At 41.3% G+C, this 15,815-nt stretch overlaps 1 protein-coding gene across 1 annotated transcript in view; it reads left to right on the top strand.

Annotated features, from left to right (window-relative positions):
- The first annotated feature begins 69 nt into the window (after nucleotides 1-69).
- STAT1 (signal transducer and activator of transcription 1) overlaps nucleotides 70-15,815 on the top strand; it is a 51,829-nt gene continuing 36,083 nt past the window's right edge. The window contains exons 1-7 of the mRNA XM_006147815.2: nucleotides 70-236; nucleotides 504-645; nucleotides 1,093-1,180; nucleotides 4,148-4,276; nucleotides 5,645-5,789; nucleotides 7,638-7,736; nucleotides 15,069-15,158. Of these exons, the coding sequence (XP_006147877.2) occupies nucleotides 4,149-4,276; nucleotides 5,645-5,789; nucleotides 7,638-7,736; nucleotides 15,069-15,158 (462 nt within the window). The 5' untranslated portion in view covers nucleotides 70-236; nucleotides 504-645; nucleotides 1,093-1,180; nucleotide 4,148. The remainder of the gene's footprint in view (nucleotides 237-503; nucleotides 646-1,092; nucleotides 1,181-4,147; nucleotides 4,277-5,644; nucleotides 5,790-7,637; nucleotides 7,737-15,068; nucleotides 15,159-15,815) is intronic.

The raw sequence follows: 15,815 nt of genomic DNA on the forward strand, positions 1-15,815 counted from the left end.
ATGGGCTGGCCCGGGCACCAGCCTGGCCATTGGCGGACGCGGAAGGGGGCCGGCCGTCGGCGGGGCCTTTTCTCTCGCTTTCCTTTCGCTTTCCTGCGCCGCGGCCCCTCAGCGGTCCTGCTGTGTCTGAGCCTTACTCCTGTCACACCCCAATCCGGGTAGAGACGACCCTGCACACCAGGAAAGGCTGCACCGCTGCACGCTCCTACCCAGCCCTGGCGGCTCCGGCGCTCTGAGTGAGTGGGCAGGTGGTTCTGGGTGCCCGAGGGTGGACGCCCAGGGACTGGGGCCCGCAGGGCAGTCCGCTGCACGCCGGGCGAGAGCTCGCATTTCAGAGAGAGAACCTGTCCTGAGTGTCCCAAGGGTGAGCAGGACCACCTGCTCTCGGTGGTTGCCCAGTCAGTCGTTCTCTGGCATTCGCAGGATGACTCTGAAGTAGAATGTCTTCCCCAGAAGACACTGCACCTCTTACTGCCCCTGCCCACGTTTTCTTCTTTTTTCAGAAAGTTTCATTGGTCGTGAGCCATCCTGGTGAGCTGTCTCGGAATCCTGTAGGCACCTCCAACGTCTAGACTCTTAACGGACTGTGTGCTTGCTGTTTGTTGCGTGAATTCCCCAGCCCCCTGCTGGGGCACAGAGTGACAGGTCAGTAAGTGGTCATGACAGTGAATGAATGGATACGTGACTCTGGAATCTTAACTATGTTTAAGGATGGAGGAACTTAGTGTCTTTCTGGAAATAAAAAGTTCCTGCAAACCCCCAAATAATACAGTTACTCTTTTCAACAAAGTTCTGAACAGAAAAGAGTTCCGGGGCGGGTACATAGGTGTGTGGGTGGTTGTGCTGTGAAAATTGTTTTTATAGGTGAGAGAGTGAGTTGTTTTTGTGGGGCAGAATAAGACTGGAGCCTCAAGCACAATCTACTGTGCAACAATTAATGAGGATGCTGGGCTCAAACTGGTGGAACCATAATCAGATTGCCTTTTCCTCCTAATTCCATCTGAAATACATAAGATTTTAATTTAACAAACTTATTGAGCTATATGCAGGGCACTATCCCAAGTCCTTTTTTTTTTTTTTTTTTAAATAAAGAAAAATAGTCCTTCCTGAATTCTGGAACTTACCCCGCTCAGAGGAGACATCACTAGAGCTTTACAAGGAAGACTAGAACTGCGTCTGGGTAAGTCTCAGACAGCTTAATGGAGCAAGAGGCATTTGTACCTAGTTTTGAATGCTGGTAGGATTTAGAGAAGCAAAAATTTGTGAGGAGGCTGTTTGCAAAGGTGAGTGGCAGCTGGAGTGAAGCAGAAATTTTGGGCACTGGCCAATAATTTGGCAAGTGGATTGCTTTGTTGATGGATGAAGATGGACGTGGAGTGGAAATCAGCCTAGGAATGGACAAACCATAGCATTTTTGCACAGAATCCTGATGGAGTCTAATCTGTGTGCAGTAGAGGCTGGAATGGGAAGATAAAAGTGTGGGAAGCAAGGAGATAGCATGTCCTGGATTAGAGAGAAGAAGTCAACATTCATTTGGGTTTGAGCCAGGTTACTACCACTTCCTGGGTTGACAACACATTTTATGAGAAGAAGAAATTGATTCTGGATTTGTTCATTGATAAATATTGACTCACCTGCTCTGTGGAAGGTGCAATGTATGTACTAGCTCATCCGATCGTAGCAACCACCTTGGTGATGGAGAGAGTAAATCATCTGGGTTCACTTGGCTAATGAGAGACATTGCAGACCCTGCTAGTAACAGTCCAACGTATTTGTTTTAGGCACATTCTTACTGGACACCGAGCAGGAAGGGAGGGAGCTGAAGAGTTGGAGGCTTCTGCTCCAGGACAATAAATTTGAAGTGAAAAATCAAACTGCTACAGCAGGTGTAGCAGGGAGTGGACTTGAATTCATTTCTACTGGTATTTGTGAGGGTAACTAGCTTTATAGTCCAGGCATTTCTTTACTCTCTTTCGGAAGGACATTCACGGAGAGGGCATGACTTCATGCTTGCACATGCATGCTTGATAATAAGCATGCATACACACTCTTCCGTGTCCTAATTTAAAAACCGGACCCCCTCCTTTGAGGTCTGGCAGGACAACTCTGAATGTTGCCAGTCATGTGTTGATATAAATCCTAAATTGTGTTATGGTCATGGAAGGTCCTTCATCTTCCAGTTGGATTTTAGGACTTCCTTAAATTAAGTTTTTGTTACAATTTTTAATCTCCAGAATAGCTACATAGAAATTGGCTTAATGGTTATCAAGAGGTAAGTATTATTTTATCCTTTCAAATTACATTTAACATCATTGTTTCGATCTTTAAAATTATTGCTAAAATTTGGGGCCAGCAGGTGGTGTAGTGGTTACAGTGCTGGACTCCCCACGTGGCTGACCATGGCTGGAGTTCGAGCTCCAGGGGCTTGAAACTCATGCCAGATGCTTATGCGCACATGCCCAAAATCCCAGGAAGAGAAGGGATTGTGACATGGCCATCTCCCCTGGGGGATGATGTCTCACTTTCCCACTCACTGTTTCTGTGTGTCTTTCATTTCCAGTGAGCTCATGTAGCCTAAGGCAAAAATCTTAAAAAAAAAAAATTATTACTAAGATTTAAAACATTTTTTTGCCAGCTATATTGCTAGTAATAGGCAAAGAAAATGTGTTTCTCTTAAACTGAGTATGACAAAAATAATTTTACTGTATAAGATAAAGCGCAAATGCTAAAATATTAAAATCTTAGTTTTAAATATATTGAGTTAAATCACAAATGTACTGTAATTTGTAGGAGAGCAATTTTGGAGAGTTCCTGTGATTTGTCTGAAGGCAAATATAATTAATTAATGTTTTCCATTTATTTGATAAAAGTGCATTGTCATTTTAAAGGCATACTTACTGGATAACACTGTTCTAGAGGTACACCAACAAACAGAATCCCTCAAAAGTCTCTCTTTTATGTGGCAAAAAAAAAAAAGACAATAATCAAAATTTTTAAAATGGGACTCTGTGGTAGTTTAGACAGTGCTAAGTGCTATGGCAAAAATACATCAGGGGGCTGGCGTTGTAACACAGTATTTAAGCACCATGCATAGGAAGCTGGATCCCATCTGGCTGACTGCAGTTCAAATTCCAGCCCTAACAGCTTGAAAAACATGCCAGGCACATTTGTGTGTGTGCTTTAAATCCTGATGGGATGGAGAGATGGACGGAAAAGGATTGTGATGTGACTGTCCCATCGGGGGGTTGCTGCTTCCCTCTTTGGTGACCACACATAGCTTCTTGTAATTAAAAAATAAAAGAAAAGAAAACTAACATTGAGGAAAAGGAGTAGTGTTTTCAAGAGCTGGAGGTGGTTGCAGTTTAAATAAGGTGGACAGAGAAAATTGCCCTGATACATTGACAATTGAGCAAAGATCTGCAAATGTGTGTCTCCTGAAGGAGAAAAAAAAAGACCTCAAAACTTACTAAAAACCAGGCTTTAGAATATAGACACAATCAAGAAAAACAGGTTTGGGCTAAGCAAGATACTTAAAAGAAACATCGTGCTAGAAAGGACTTTTTTTGGAGAGATTTTTCCTGTAGAGGGCGTGCACTTGCTGGAGAGATGGAGAGAGACAGAAAGTGAGAAAGCACCCCTTGGGCGGATGACCTCACTGCAGTCCCTCCTCCTACATTCTCCTTTTAGGATTTGGGGCACACATGTACAAACACCCAGTGCGAGTTTTAAGCCACCAGGTCTGGGACTCAAACTGGGGTCAACTGTGTGGGAGTCCAGCAACATAACTATTATGCCATCTGCTGATCCATAGAAAAGGTTCCTTTAGAACTATGGTCTTTTTTTTTTTTTTTTTTTTTGGAGAGGTTTATGCTATAGGGCCCATGCACTCACCAGAAAGAGAGAGACAGAGAGACAGAAAGCGAAAAATCATCTCCCAGGGAGGATGGCCATGCTGCAATCCCTTCTCCTCCTTTCTTCTTTTGGGATCTTGGGCCCGCACGCACACATGCCCGGCGTGAGTTTAAGCCACCGAGTCTGGGACTCGAACCGCGGTTGCCTACATGGAAGTCCAGCGACATAGCCATTATTCTAACTGCTGGTCCCTAGAGCTGTGGTCTTTAATAATATATGTTCTTTTTCCCTTTAGGATGTCTCAGTGGTATGAGCTGCAGCAGCTTGACTCCAAATTTCTGGAGCAGGTTCACCAGCTTTATGATGATAGTTTCCCCATGGAAATCAGGCAGTATCTGGCACAGTGGCTAGAAAAACAAGACTGGTAAGGATAACTCACTACCAGAAGTAGTTTATTTATTATTATTATTTATTAAAAATAATTATATATTATTTATTATTATTTATTAAAAATACTTGTGTATTAAGTGACTGGAAATGTTTACTGGACATGAGTCTTATCAGTGACTATTGGGATTGTCTGTTGCAGAAAAGTTTGTTGATTTAAAAAGGGGCATGTTTTATTTTTTTTCTTAAGAGAAAGATTTATGCTGTAGGGCGTGTATGCTCATCAGAGAGACAGAAAGCAAGAAATCACTCCCCCAGGGGGGATGGCCACGCCACAATCCCTTCTCCTCCATTCTCCTCTCGGGATCTTGGACACATGCACATGCCTCCGGTGTGAGTTTTAAGCCACCAGATTCAGGACTTGAACTGTGGTCAACTACATGGGAGTCCAGGCCATTACGCCAATCTGCTGAAAAGTATCATGTGTCTTTACAAAGCTAATCACTTTAGTCATTAAACACTTCTAGGTAGTTTTGTCAAATGTAATTATGACACGTACTTGTAAATGCTTTAGACAGTAGGTAATACTGGCAACAATTATTTGGTTGCCAGGGAAGTCATGACATAGTTTAACGTGGAAAAACACATCATGACTTTCATTTCGGCCTAATATTTTCCAACCTAGAATCCAAACTATAGAAGAAGTAATTTAAAAGAAAAAAAGTCAAATTTTGGTAAAACATTGATTACAAATATGGAGAAGATAATACAATTAAGGGATATCTTTTAATAATATTCATTTTACTTTAAAGTTTATTGTTTGTTATTGCAAATATTTTGAACAGCTGAAAATATTTGATATAATAAATGAAAGACCTCTCTCCCTTTAGAAATAGTCGTCTGAATATTTACCTATACAATCTCTTAGAATTCTAGAATTTTTCATGCTAATTGCATATAATAGAAATACTGTATAAACTACTGTTTTAAAAATGTCAGGTTCAGGGGACCAGCAGTTAGCCTAATGGCTGTGTCGCTGGACTCCCACGTAGTCGACCACGGTTCGAGTCCCGGACCCGGTGGCTTAAACTCACGCCAGGCGCGTGTGCGTGCATGCCCAAGATCCAGAGAGGAGAATGGAGAAGGGATTGCAGCGTGGCCATCCCCCCTGGGGGGTGATTTCTCACTTTCTGTCTCTCTGTCTCTCTCTGTCTGTCTGTCTGTCTGGCGAGCGCACGTGCTCTATAGCAAAAATCTCTCCAGAAAAAAAAAAAGTCAGCTTCAGGAGAAAAAAACTAAGAAAACTCTTTAAGATTTTTTTATAATTTCAGTATGGAAAGCAAAGTTCGTTTCGTCTGTTTTAAGAAGTATTTCGAATGTAATGTGTCGATTTAAAATCTCCTAGGGAGCATGCTGCCAATGATGTTTCATTTGCTACCACCCGTTTTCATGACCTCCTATCCCAGCTGGATGATCAGTACAGTCGATTTTCTTTGGAGAATAATTTTTTACTGCAGCATAATATAAGGAAAAGCAAGCGTAATCTTCAGGTATGTCTGTGTTTCTGTGTTTTACTTGGAATGTCCCCTGTTTACATGAGACAGCTGTCTTTATTTGGGAATACTGTTGAGCACACATACGTTGGTATTTAGAGACAGGACAGGGACTATAAATAAACTCTTTATTGTGGCTAAAATTTATAGCATAAATAAAATAAATGATCAGTTTCTTTATAAACTCACGGGCATTCTCACCTGTAAGACGTCAGTAATTCTGAAGTAAATGTGATTTTATAACCTCGTTTCACTAAAAAAGTATTGTTATATATACCAAAGAAGAGAGGCTGAGTTTCAAAACCAGTGAGCTATAGTAACACATCAAAGCTCCAAAGAACTTCTGTGATCGGTTCAGTTTAAGTTCTTGGTATACGGATGACCAATAAGTACAGAAAGATTTGACCTTTTAGAGGCTCAGGAATGAGTTGGTGTATTGTAACCATATCCACCTTGCCTTACTTCTGGTGGAGTTGCCCTTCCCTGGAAGATAAAGTCAAAGGAAGACCCAGACAAGAGATAACATACTACAGAGTTTCAGTTCTTCAAATGTACTCCCAGCATGCCCTTGATCTGGCTGCCATATTTATTTCTGTATTAGTGGAACTTTTCTGTTTTATTTATTTATTTATTTAGAGAGAGTTTTGTTAGAGGGCACTTGTGCTTGACAGAGAGACAGAGACAGAGACAGAAAGCAAGAAATCACCCCCAGGGGGAATGGCCACACCACAATCCTTTCTCCTCCATTCTCCACTCAGGCTTTCGGGGATGCATGCACATGTACCTGGTGGGAGTTGCAAGCCACTGGGTTCAGGTCTCGAACAATGGTCAGGTGTGTGAGAGTCCAGTGATTCAACCATTGTGCCATCTGCTGGTCCTTAACTTTTCTGTTTTAATAGAGGCGAAAGCTATCATTTTCTTGTTTCATATAACACAGCCATACTTTTCACCATAGATTATTGCAGACTTTCCTTTGTGAGTGTATCTGTGATGATATAATACCAGTGAGTAGGTATTTCACTTACAGAAGTTTGCTCTCGTACAAGCTTTGCTTGAAGGTACTGTTAGAAGGAGCTATGATTTGCAGTATTTGTCCTTGACAATGGCAACAGAAAGTCTGAGGCGATATTTTTTATCTAATTCAAAGCATAGACCAACAGATACATTAATTGAGGAATATCCTGGGTATTTTTTATGTCATTTGCATTATTTCTGGATCTTAACAGAAGATAGTTGGTCTCAAGAAGTGTGGAAATATTATTTAAAAAATAAATACTCTAAATATATATTGTAAAAAGAATAAATGCATATTATAAATATATATTTAAATTAAAATATATGAGCCATATATGAAAATAACTTGTAAAAAAGAATTTTTGCTAGAGGGTGCATGTACTCACTGAAGAGAGAGAAAGGGCAAGTCAGAAGGCATCCCCAATGGGGGATGGTCACACCACAGTCCCTTCTCCATTCTCCTTTCAGGATTTTAGACATGCATGCACACACACATACCCAGTGTATTCTTCAAGCTCCCAGGTCTAGGACTCGAACCAGGCTGTTAGCCAGGTGGATCCACCTTAAGCACCATGCCACCAATTGACCCATAGTTTTTTTTCAGTCAAGAAGTGCTTTAGGTACTTGTACTTAATTGGAAAGTTAAAACAGTTTTTGTAATAATTTATGAAAGGGTTAGTATGATTTGAACAAAAAAGCTTATATTAGAATTTAATAGATGTGAAATGAGGTCTCTCAGAGAATACCAACACATTCATATGAATTTATCATATGCAGTGGCTTAAGCATTCTGAATTTTAATTTGTTTTTATTCTAACTATCCATGTGTAGGATAATTTTCAGGAAGATCCGGTACAGATGTCCATGATCATCTATAGCTGTCTGAAGGAAGAAAGGAAGATTTTGGAAAATGCCCAGAGATTCAATCAGGTATATTTTTTTCTAATTAATCACTAAGAATTATAATACAATAAAAACTCATTTATTTATTCATTCAGCAAACATTGCTGAGGCTTCAATACAAGGCAGTGGTCAATATCAATCTGATTTCATAGCTCCAAGGAATGGGAAAAATCTAGCTTAGAGATTTTATTTAACCAGGCTTTAAGGAAGATCCTAATCTCGTGGAATTAAGGTCTAGTGAGGAGAGAGACAACTCTTAAACTAGATCCTTTTAGCTACCGTAAGGCACTATGAATGGTGACATGTTGGGGGAGAGGAATGACAGGGCAATGAGGTTGATTCTTTAAATCAGGGTCAGGAAACTTCTGAGGTGCTGGCCTAGGAATGGAAACAGGCAGATGGGCGTTCTTGGAGTAGTGGAGGAGTGGCAGTGGAGGCACGCAGTCCATATCATTAGTGGAGATGGGAAGAATTGGACAGAAACAGGTTATGTTTTAGGCATGGTGCCAACAAGGCATTGAAGGATTGGATGTAGGAGTGAGAGAAAGTGAAGAACCTACGATTGTGACTTGAGCCACTGGAGAATGGTAATGCTGTTATCTGAGCTGGAAAGACAGGGAAGAGAGCAGAACCAGGGCTTTTAATAGGACATAATAGGTTTAGGGGGAGAAGAATTGGTTAGGGAGAAAAAGGCTTTGTTTTGAAAGAGGTTAAGCTCTTCTATTAAATATTTAAGACATCCAAAGAGTAAATGAATTGGAGTTGTACCAGTACCAAGATTTTTCATCACGGATCTTCTAGTCCTAAAATAGACTTGCCTGGCAATCAGAGTCCACAGTGTTTTGAAGTTGCGTTGGCATTTGTCATTCCTTTCTTGAGCAGTGGGTTGGTGGCACTCCAGCAGGCAGGCAGGGAGTTGTGAAACCACGTTCTGGCTGAGACCATTCCAGTAGGAGGGGGGAATGCCAATATACACAGGCAATGCATCCTGTTGCATTTCACTAACAACTAGCAGGAGAACCATGCAGCAGCAGTGGGGAGGGAGAGAGGGTTTAAGTGGCAGTTGTGGATGCTATTCTGCATCTTGAGTATTTGTCCAAGTCCTTTTGAATCTGCTCTTCCTGGGCAGTAGTTCCTGTCTCCCTGTCACACTGAATGTACCTTGCTGTACCAAGCTCATAAAGATATGTATATTTGTTACAAATTCAAGCTGGTTAATTCAACTTGTACCCAACCTAGTGAATGAAAGTATATATCAATGTCGAAGGAAAAGCTGGCCGTGTCATTATCTGTGCAACTGGGTGTGTGTCTGGAAGGTTTTCAGTAAGATGTTTTGATTATGTGGGATTTTCATCCCAAGAGTAGTAAGTCATGGGACTCTCTTGTGTTTCAGATATTCTTTAGTGGACAGCTATATGCAGAGGCGGGCAGAAGGACAAACTGTCCTTCTCACCCAAGCATGTCCCTCCTCGTGTTTGGCTCCTTGGCCCAGCATTGGCCTTGCAGGCAGAGGAAGTGGTTTCTGCTCTCCGTATCACCCCACCCCCTGGCTATTCTCTGGGCCTTGAAGGCTTGTGGCCTTTGAGCTCTACACTAAAAGTGTAGGTAGGTAATCTGGCAAGAGGTTCATTCGGAACCTCTCAGAGGATAACTAAGTTATCAGTGAACACCTGCAAGATAAGCTCCTGCATGTCTGAGGGTATCAAGGCAAGGGAAAAGGTAATTAGGTGCCTCCTTCCCAAAGATGTCCAGCTTGGCATTACTACTGGATTGGCATTTTAGAAACATTTCTTTGCCATTTCTTTCACCACTTGTGGAAATAACTACATTTTATTAACGTGTCTTCTAATTATACTGTAACGTGTAGGCATGGAGTGATGAGACATCTGTTTGCTCCAGAATAATCCAGATTTGAGGCCAGAGGAATAAGGAGAATGTGGATAAAATAAGAATGTCCATGAATTGATAGTGGTTCAAGCCATGTGGCAGCTACATGGGGAGTCAACAGAGTGGTCAAGTTAAAAACATACAAACTTCTGAGGCTGGCAGGAGGCATGGTAGTTAAAGGCACTGGACTCCCACATAGCTGACTACGGTTCAAGTTCCAGACCTGGTGGCTTGCTTTCTCACTTTCCCTCCCCCACAACCCCGTCTCTCTCAAATTGAAAAAATATAATAATAAAGTTAAATAATTCTTAAAAAAAAAAACCAACAAACTTCTGAGTCAGCTCAGAGCATTTAAAGAGCACAGAATTTTGGAGCTACATTGGGGAAGGAAAGTTTCTGTCATTTTTAAAGTTTATTCATATAAGGAGTGCATGTGTGTGCCTGAGAGATTTACTCACCCATGACAGACTCTCATCACATTATGATCTCTTCCCTGGGCTTCTAGCTTGTCTAGTTTTGGGCATACATGCATGCCACTGCATATTTTCAAGCCAGCCCAGGATCCAAACCCATAGTCGACCACGTGGTTTCCAAAACTGTGGTTCAGTTTCTACCAACAGTGCTACCAGACTGGGACCTGTTATTTATTTTTTTAATAGAAGAGATTTTATAAATATGTTTAAGAGACTACTATACGAGGAGATTTTAGATTGTTTATGGGGAAAAAATGGAGTTAAAGTACAAGTTTATTTTGTTGCAAAACTTTTTGGAATCCATACATATTTTTTTCATGATATTCGTATTTTTCATGAACTTTTTGAAGACCTTGTATATCTACCCTCTAGTGGACTATAAATGTTTTTTGCTCGTTTGGTTGGTTGGTTTTTAGAGAGATTTTTGCTATAGAATGTGTATGCTCACCAGAGAGACAGAAAATGAGAATCATCCCCTGGGGGATGGCCACACCACAGTCCCTTCTCCTTCAGTCTCCTCTCTGGACCTTGGGCATGCACACACACATGCCTGGTGGTAGTTTCAAGCCACCATGCCTGGGACTCGAACCATGGTCGGCCATGTGGGAGTCCAGTGATATAACCATGATGCTGTCTGCTGGTCCTTTGTCTGCTTTTTAATAGCACACTGAGCCTTTTTCTTTTTTTCTCTCTTCTCCCTATCTCCTTGCCTCTTCTTGTGTGTGTGTGTGTGTGTGTGTGTGTGTGTGTGTGTGTGTGTGTGTGAGAGAGAGAAACACACTATGTGTGTATATCCGCGTCTTGTGTGTGTGTGTGTGTGTGTGTGTGTGTGTGTGTGTGTGTGTGTGTGATGAAGAAGCTGATTCAATGGGTGGATACCATTGAGATCCACAGAGCTCCCAGGGCATGGTGATCATTGCTCTTATGTTTGGAGGGAGGACATGAAGTGGACTTGAGGCTCTTCTTTGCCGTTCTATCTTTGTGATCTTGAGTAATGAGAGTTACCATATGCTGAGTCTTATCACGTTTCAGATCCTGTATTAAACATTCTATAAACTTTATTTTACTCAGGAAAGTGCTTTCAATATGCTTGTTTAAGTCATATTCTTTTTTCTTTTTTCTTTTGAGATGTTTTTGCCTTAGAGCATGTTTTGTTTTTCTTTTGAGATGTTTTGCCTTAGGGCACATGTGTTTGTGGGGTTGTGGAGAGGAGAGATAGAGAGGGAAAGTGAGAAATCACCTCCAAGGTGAGGGGATGGCCTCTCTGCAATCCCTTCTCCTTTCTCTACCTGGGATCTTGGGCATCCACGCACACAGGCTCACATGAGTTTCAAGTAACTGGGTCCAGGACTCAAACAGTGGTTGGTCATGTGGGAATCCAGCGACGTAACTGCTACACCATCTGTTGACCCCAAGACAGTCATAACTCATTTTACCACATAAGAAAGGGTTGAGTACTTTGCTGAAGGTCACAAAGCTGATGGGGAGTGGGTTGGGGATTTGAAGGTAGAATAGTCTGACTCTAAAGCCAGTTCACTGGAGAAGTCACTCTTCAGTTTTCTAATCTGAGATGGCATGTGAGGGTATTCTTATGGGGACCTCTGACACCCATGAAATGCCAGTCACATACCCCCCACTTCTCATTCAGGGAGAGCACAGCCTCCCTGAGCAGATTTTTTCTTGGTCTGGAGTCTGTGAATGATTCAGTTCCGATTAAAACCCTCCAACCAAGATCTCTAGAGGTGCAGGTATGAAATGAGAAAGAGCAGAGGAAGGCTAAGGCCCTTTCTGATGTTAGTGTTTGCTATTGAGGTTTTAAATACTGCTGGTTTGTCAGAAAGTTAAAGCTATAAGCTCACCCTGGGAATAGTCATCAAAAGCGTGGCATGGTTGTAATGATTTGTAATGAATTAAGTACATGCTGGTAAGGTACCAGCTTAAGCAGCTGCTTAACAAGAGGTGGTGATTGGGTAGGGGGAGGCAGGGAGGAGTAAGGAAACACCAAAGGGTTTCAGTAGCAAGGCAGACAGGGAATGGAGTGGCTGAGAATGCAGCTGTGTCCTGATAGCCATTAGTGTTCACACTCCCATCTGCTAAACTAACCCTTGATTGTGTGGGAGGAGGACTGAGGAGTCAAGACCCTGCAGTGGCCTGGTCCCTCAGTCTGGTGTTGACAGAGCTGTTACAGAGCCCAGGGGACATAGAGTCTGTACCCAGCTGGCTTAGAAGCAGCAACAGCAAAGATTTTCCTGCATGGGGGGAAGCCTCATGGAGCTGCTCAGGGTGACAGCTCATCTGACAGGCCAGAGAATCCCTTTTATTACTTAGTGATATATGGTACCGGGGGCTACGTTCATACTCTTTTCATGTATTTCTCATTGACTAGTACAACTTAATATGCTTGATCTAATACAGCTGATATGATTCAGGTGCTTTGAACATGTGTTATTCCAGAAAACAGAAAATGAAAGTTTTCTACAGAGAATAACTTTGACTACCTACACCTATTAAAGATAGAGCAAAAAAGTTCCAGGCCAGTTTTACTTAAGGCTATTAGTGTAGAAGTTCTAAGTAAAATAGTAGGGATCAGAATGAAGTACTGTATTACGAAATGAATACATCAGAGCCAGCAGGTGGCATGATGGTTAAGGCTGGACTCCCATGTTTTCAACCATGGTTTGAGTCTTGGACCTGGTAGCTTGAAACTCACACTGGGTGCATATGTGTGTGTGTGTGTACGCACGCGGGCATGTGCATGTGCCCAAAATCCAAAGGGGAGAATGAGAGAGAAGGGGTTGCGGTGTGGCCATCTTCCCAGGGAGTGATTTTTCACTTTCCTTCTCTCTGTCTCTCTTTGGTGAGCACACGTGCCCTATGGCAAAAACCTCTTAAAAAAAAAAAAGAAATAAAAAAGTGAATGCATCATGACTAAGCAGGATTTTTTACAGGTTATAAGGGTAGACCATGGCTAGGAAACCCATTCACATAATTCACTCTATTAATAGATAGACATAAGGACAAAAAGCAATCTCTTCTCTCCATAAAGGCAGAAAGGTCTAACAAAAATTCATACCTGTTCCTGAATAAAACACTAAATAAGATAGAAATTGATGGGCTTGCCTCGCTCCATAAACGCTGAGAGTTTGACAAAATCAAAGCCTATTCCTGATTTTAAAAATAAGAAGAAGATAAAAATTGATGAATACATCCTTTAGGTTTTTTATACATTTTTTAATTATATAGACAAATTGTAGATATGTATATTTATAAAATACAAAGTAGCTTTAGGATTTTTAAACATCACAGAGAATCCTTGAAGTAAGGTAATTAACAAATACACCTGCAATATTTCACATTTTCTGTAATGAGAATATTAGAATCATAATCTCCTAACAATATTAGAAGGCACAATACTCAATTACGAGCTATGTTCACCATGCTTGCATTCACCTTCACAAACTCTTCTAAAACTGAGCATATCCCAGATGTCTTCTTGTTTCTATGTAGTTCCTGAAACTATGGTGCAAACATTTCTTTCTTTCTTTGTTTTTTGTTTCTTTTTTTTTTTTTTCAGGCTTTTGCCATAGTTTCATGTGCTCACCAGAGATCTCTTAGTTTTCTAAGTTAACTTTTTTCTTTCTCCCATGAGCAAGAGAGTGACAGGTATTCCCCACAGGGCCTTCACAATGCATTTCACTCCCAGCTTCAGCCAGCCTTTGATCAGGGGCATACCTGCACCCGGTGTGTTCATGGAGGTTTCTGGGTGTGAACAGAGAACCTTCCGACAAGGGCAGCCTTGCAGAGTATTGTGTTCATACTGTGCCACCTCCAGTTCCATGGATACCTCTTCAACACACAGTTCTAGGGATCATATCTTACTTGAACAACTCCAGTAAGCCAGGAACACAGCAAGGATGTCCAATATTTTCACTGCTTTTTAACATCATATTTGTGGTATGGCTAATGCAATGAAATAAAAGAACAAACAGTTAAAAGTGTAAGAATTTAAAACAACACATAAGGCCCAGCTGCAGGGGTGCAGGCAGTAGAGCACAGCCGAGCAATACTGCAGCCATTTGGGCCCCAGGGTTTGGGATCCAGGTTCAGTCTGAACATGTTGGCATACCTGCAGATACACCATGATCCTGGCCCACTAGGAGAGGAGGCTGGGTGCAGAGCACGTCACAGTGCAGCAAGACCATCAAGATTTCCTTCCTATACGTGTCTATCTGTCTGTCTTTCTCTCTCAAGAAATAAAGTGAAAAAAAAAATCAAAGATATTAGCTCTATCTGCATTAATTCATAATTTTATTGTGATCCCAGTAAAAAAATATGAACAAGTTGTTTTCTGGTGCTATACAAATGAATTTCGAAATTCACATGAAAAATAAACATGTAAGAATGACAAGGAAATGCCTGAAAAAGTAGAACAATTAAATGGGACTAACCCTCCCAGTTACACTGCAAATTCTGCCTGATTAAACATGAATCAAGGGCTTACAATTCTGAGCAGACAGACCAATGGGAAGAAAAGAAAAATTGAGAAGTAAATCCAGATGCAGGTGGAAATGTATATGAAGATAAGATACTGCTGGTCTGGAGACCACACTTCTAATCACAAGGCTTTGATATAAATAACTATGGGGTTAATAATAATCTTGTATATGGAATTTGAAAAACTCTGAAATAAATTCCTTTGTGGTGCCATGTAACTGTATGAATAATGGAAACTTCCAGAAATACTGTTTATTTTAGGTATAAACTAAGTCTAGTCTTTCTGTAGCCCTGTTGACAGCTTGCTAGCATTTTCTTGGATCTAGGGAACTGGATTATTTCTGTTGACACACATTTGAGAGGCTTGTAGTAAGTCTTTTAAGGCCTGGGAGATAAGTGGGCACTGATATGGATTTGACTTTGGAGTATAGCCAGTGAATAAATACACCAGAGGTGGGGGTGGGGTGGGGAACGATGGCTGTTAACCATGCACTTCCCGTTATAGGCTCAGTCAGGGAATATTCCAAGCACTGTGATGTTGGACAAACAGAAGGAACTTGATAGCAAGGTCAGAAACGTGAAGGACAAAGTGATGGTGAGTATGGGGTAAATACATACATTAATTCTCTAAGTTTTTGTAGAGGGGACATTTGACTCTTCTTAGGGTAAACCTTGTAACAATTCAGTCTTAGAAGTAAGTAGTTTTGCTGAAGTTCCAAACCGTAAATACACACACTGGTAAAACCAATGACCATGTAGTCTTTTTATGGCCCTGTTGTAACTTCCGAATATGAACACTTTCTTGAATGACCATGCAGTCAATGTCAACTTTGCTCCATTGCCCAGTAAGCTAGGTATGGCTACTATAAATAGCCCGTATGTCTACGCCTCTCAATTCACAGAGGTTAGACAAAGCTCCAGGATAAACTTGGCCCATCTTCCTCAAACACCTGCTTTTCTTCTGTGACTTAGAAAAGGAACAAAAACATGTTATTTAAAGAAGTCATGATACATTACTGATTAGAATGAGACATCCAGAGCAATTTTAAGATGAAACTTCCAGGACAGTTTATGGAAACTTATGATTTAACAACTTCATTGGGAAGCAGAGAACTCCTTTGGTGTATGTGTTGGTGTGTGTGTGTGTGCCTTCTCGCTACTGGTCGAGCTGTCTAGGGGAAAGGTAAGGAGTTCTGTCTTGGCTGAGACCTGCTTTTGTGGAACAGGCTTTCTGGGTAAGCAGTACATTCCT

This window comes from Tupaia chinensis, unplaced genomic scaffold (genome assembly GCF_000334495.1).
Source record: "Tupaia chinensis unplaced genomic scaffold, TupChi_1.0 Scaffold000225_1, whole genome shotgun sequence".
Classification (NCBI taxonomy): Eukaryota; Metazoa; Chordata; class Mammalia; order Scandentia; family Tupaiidae; genus Tupaia; species Tupaia belangeri.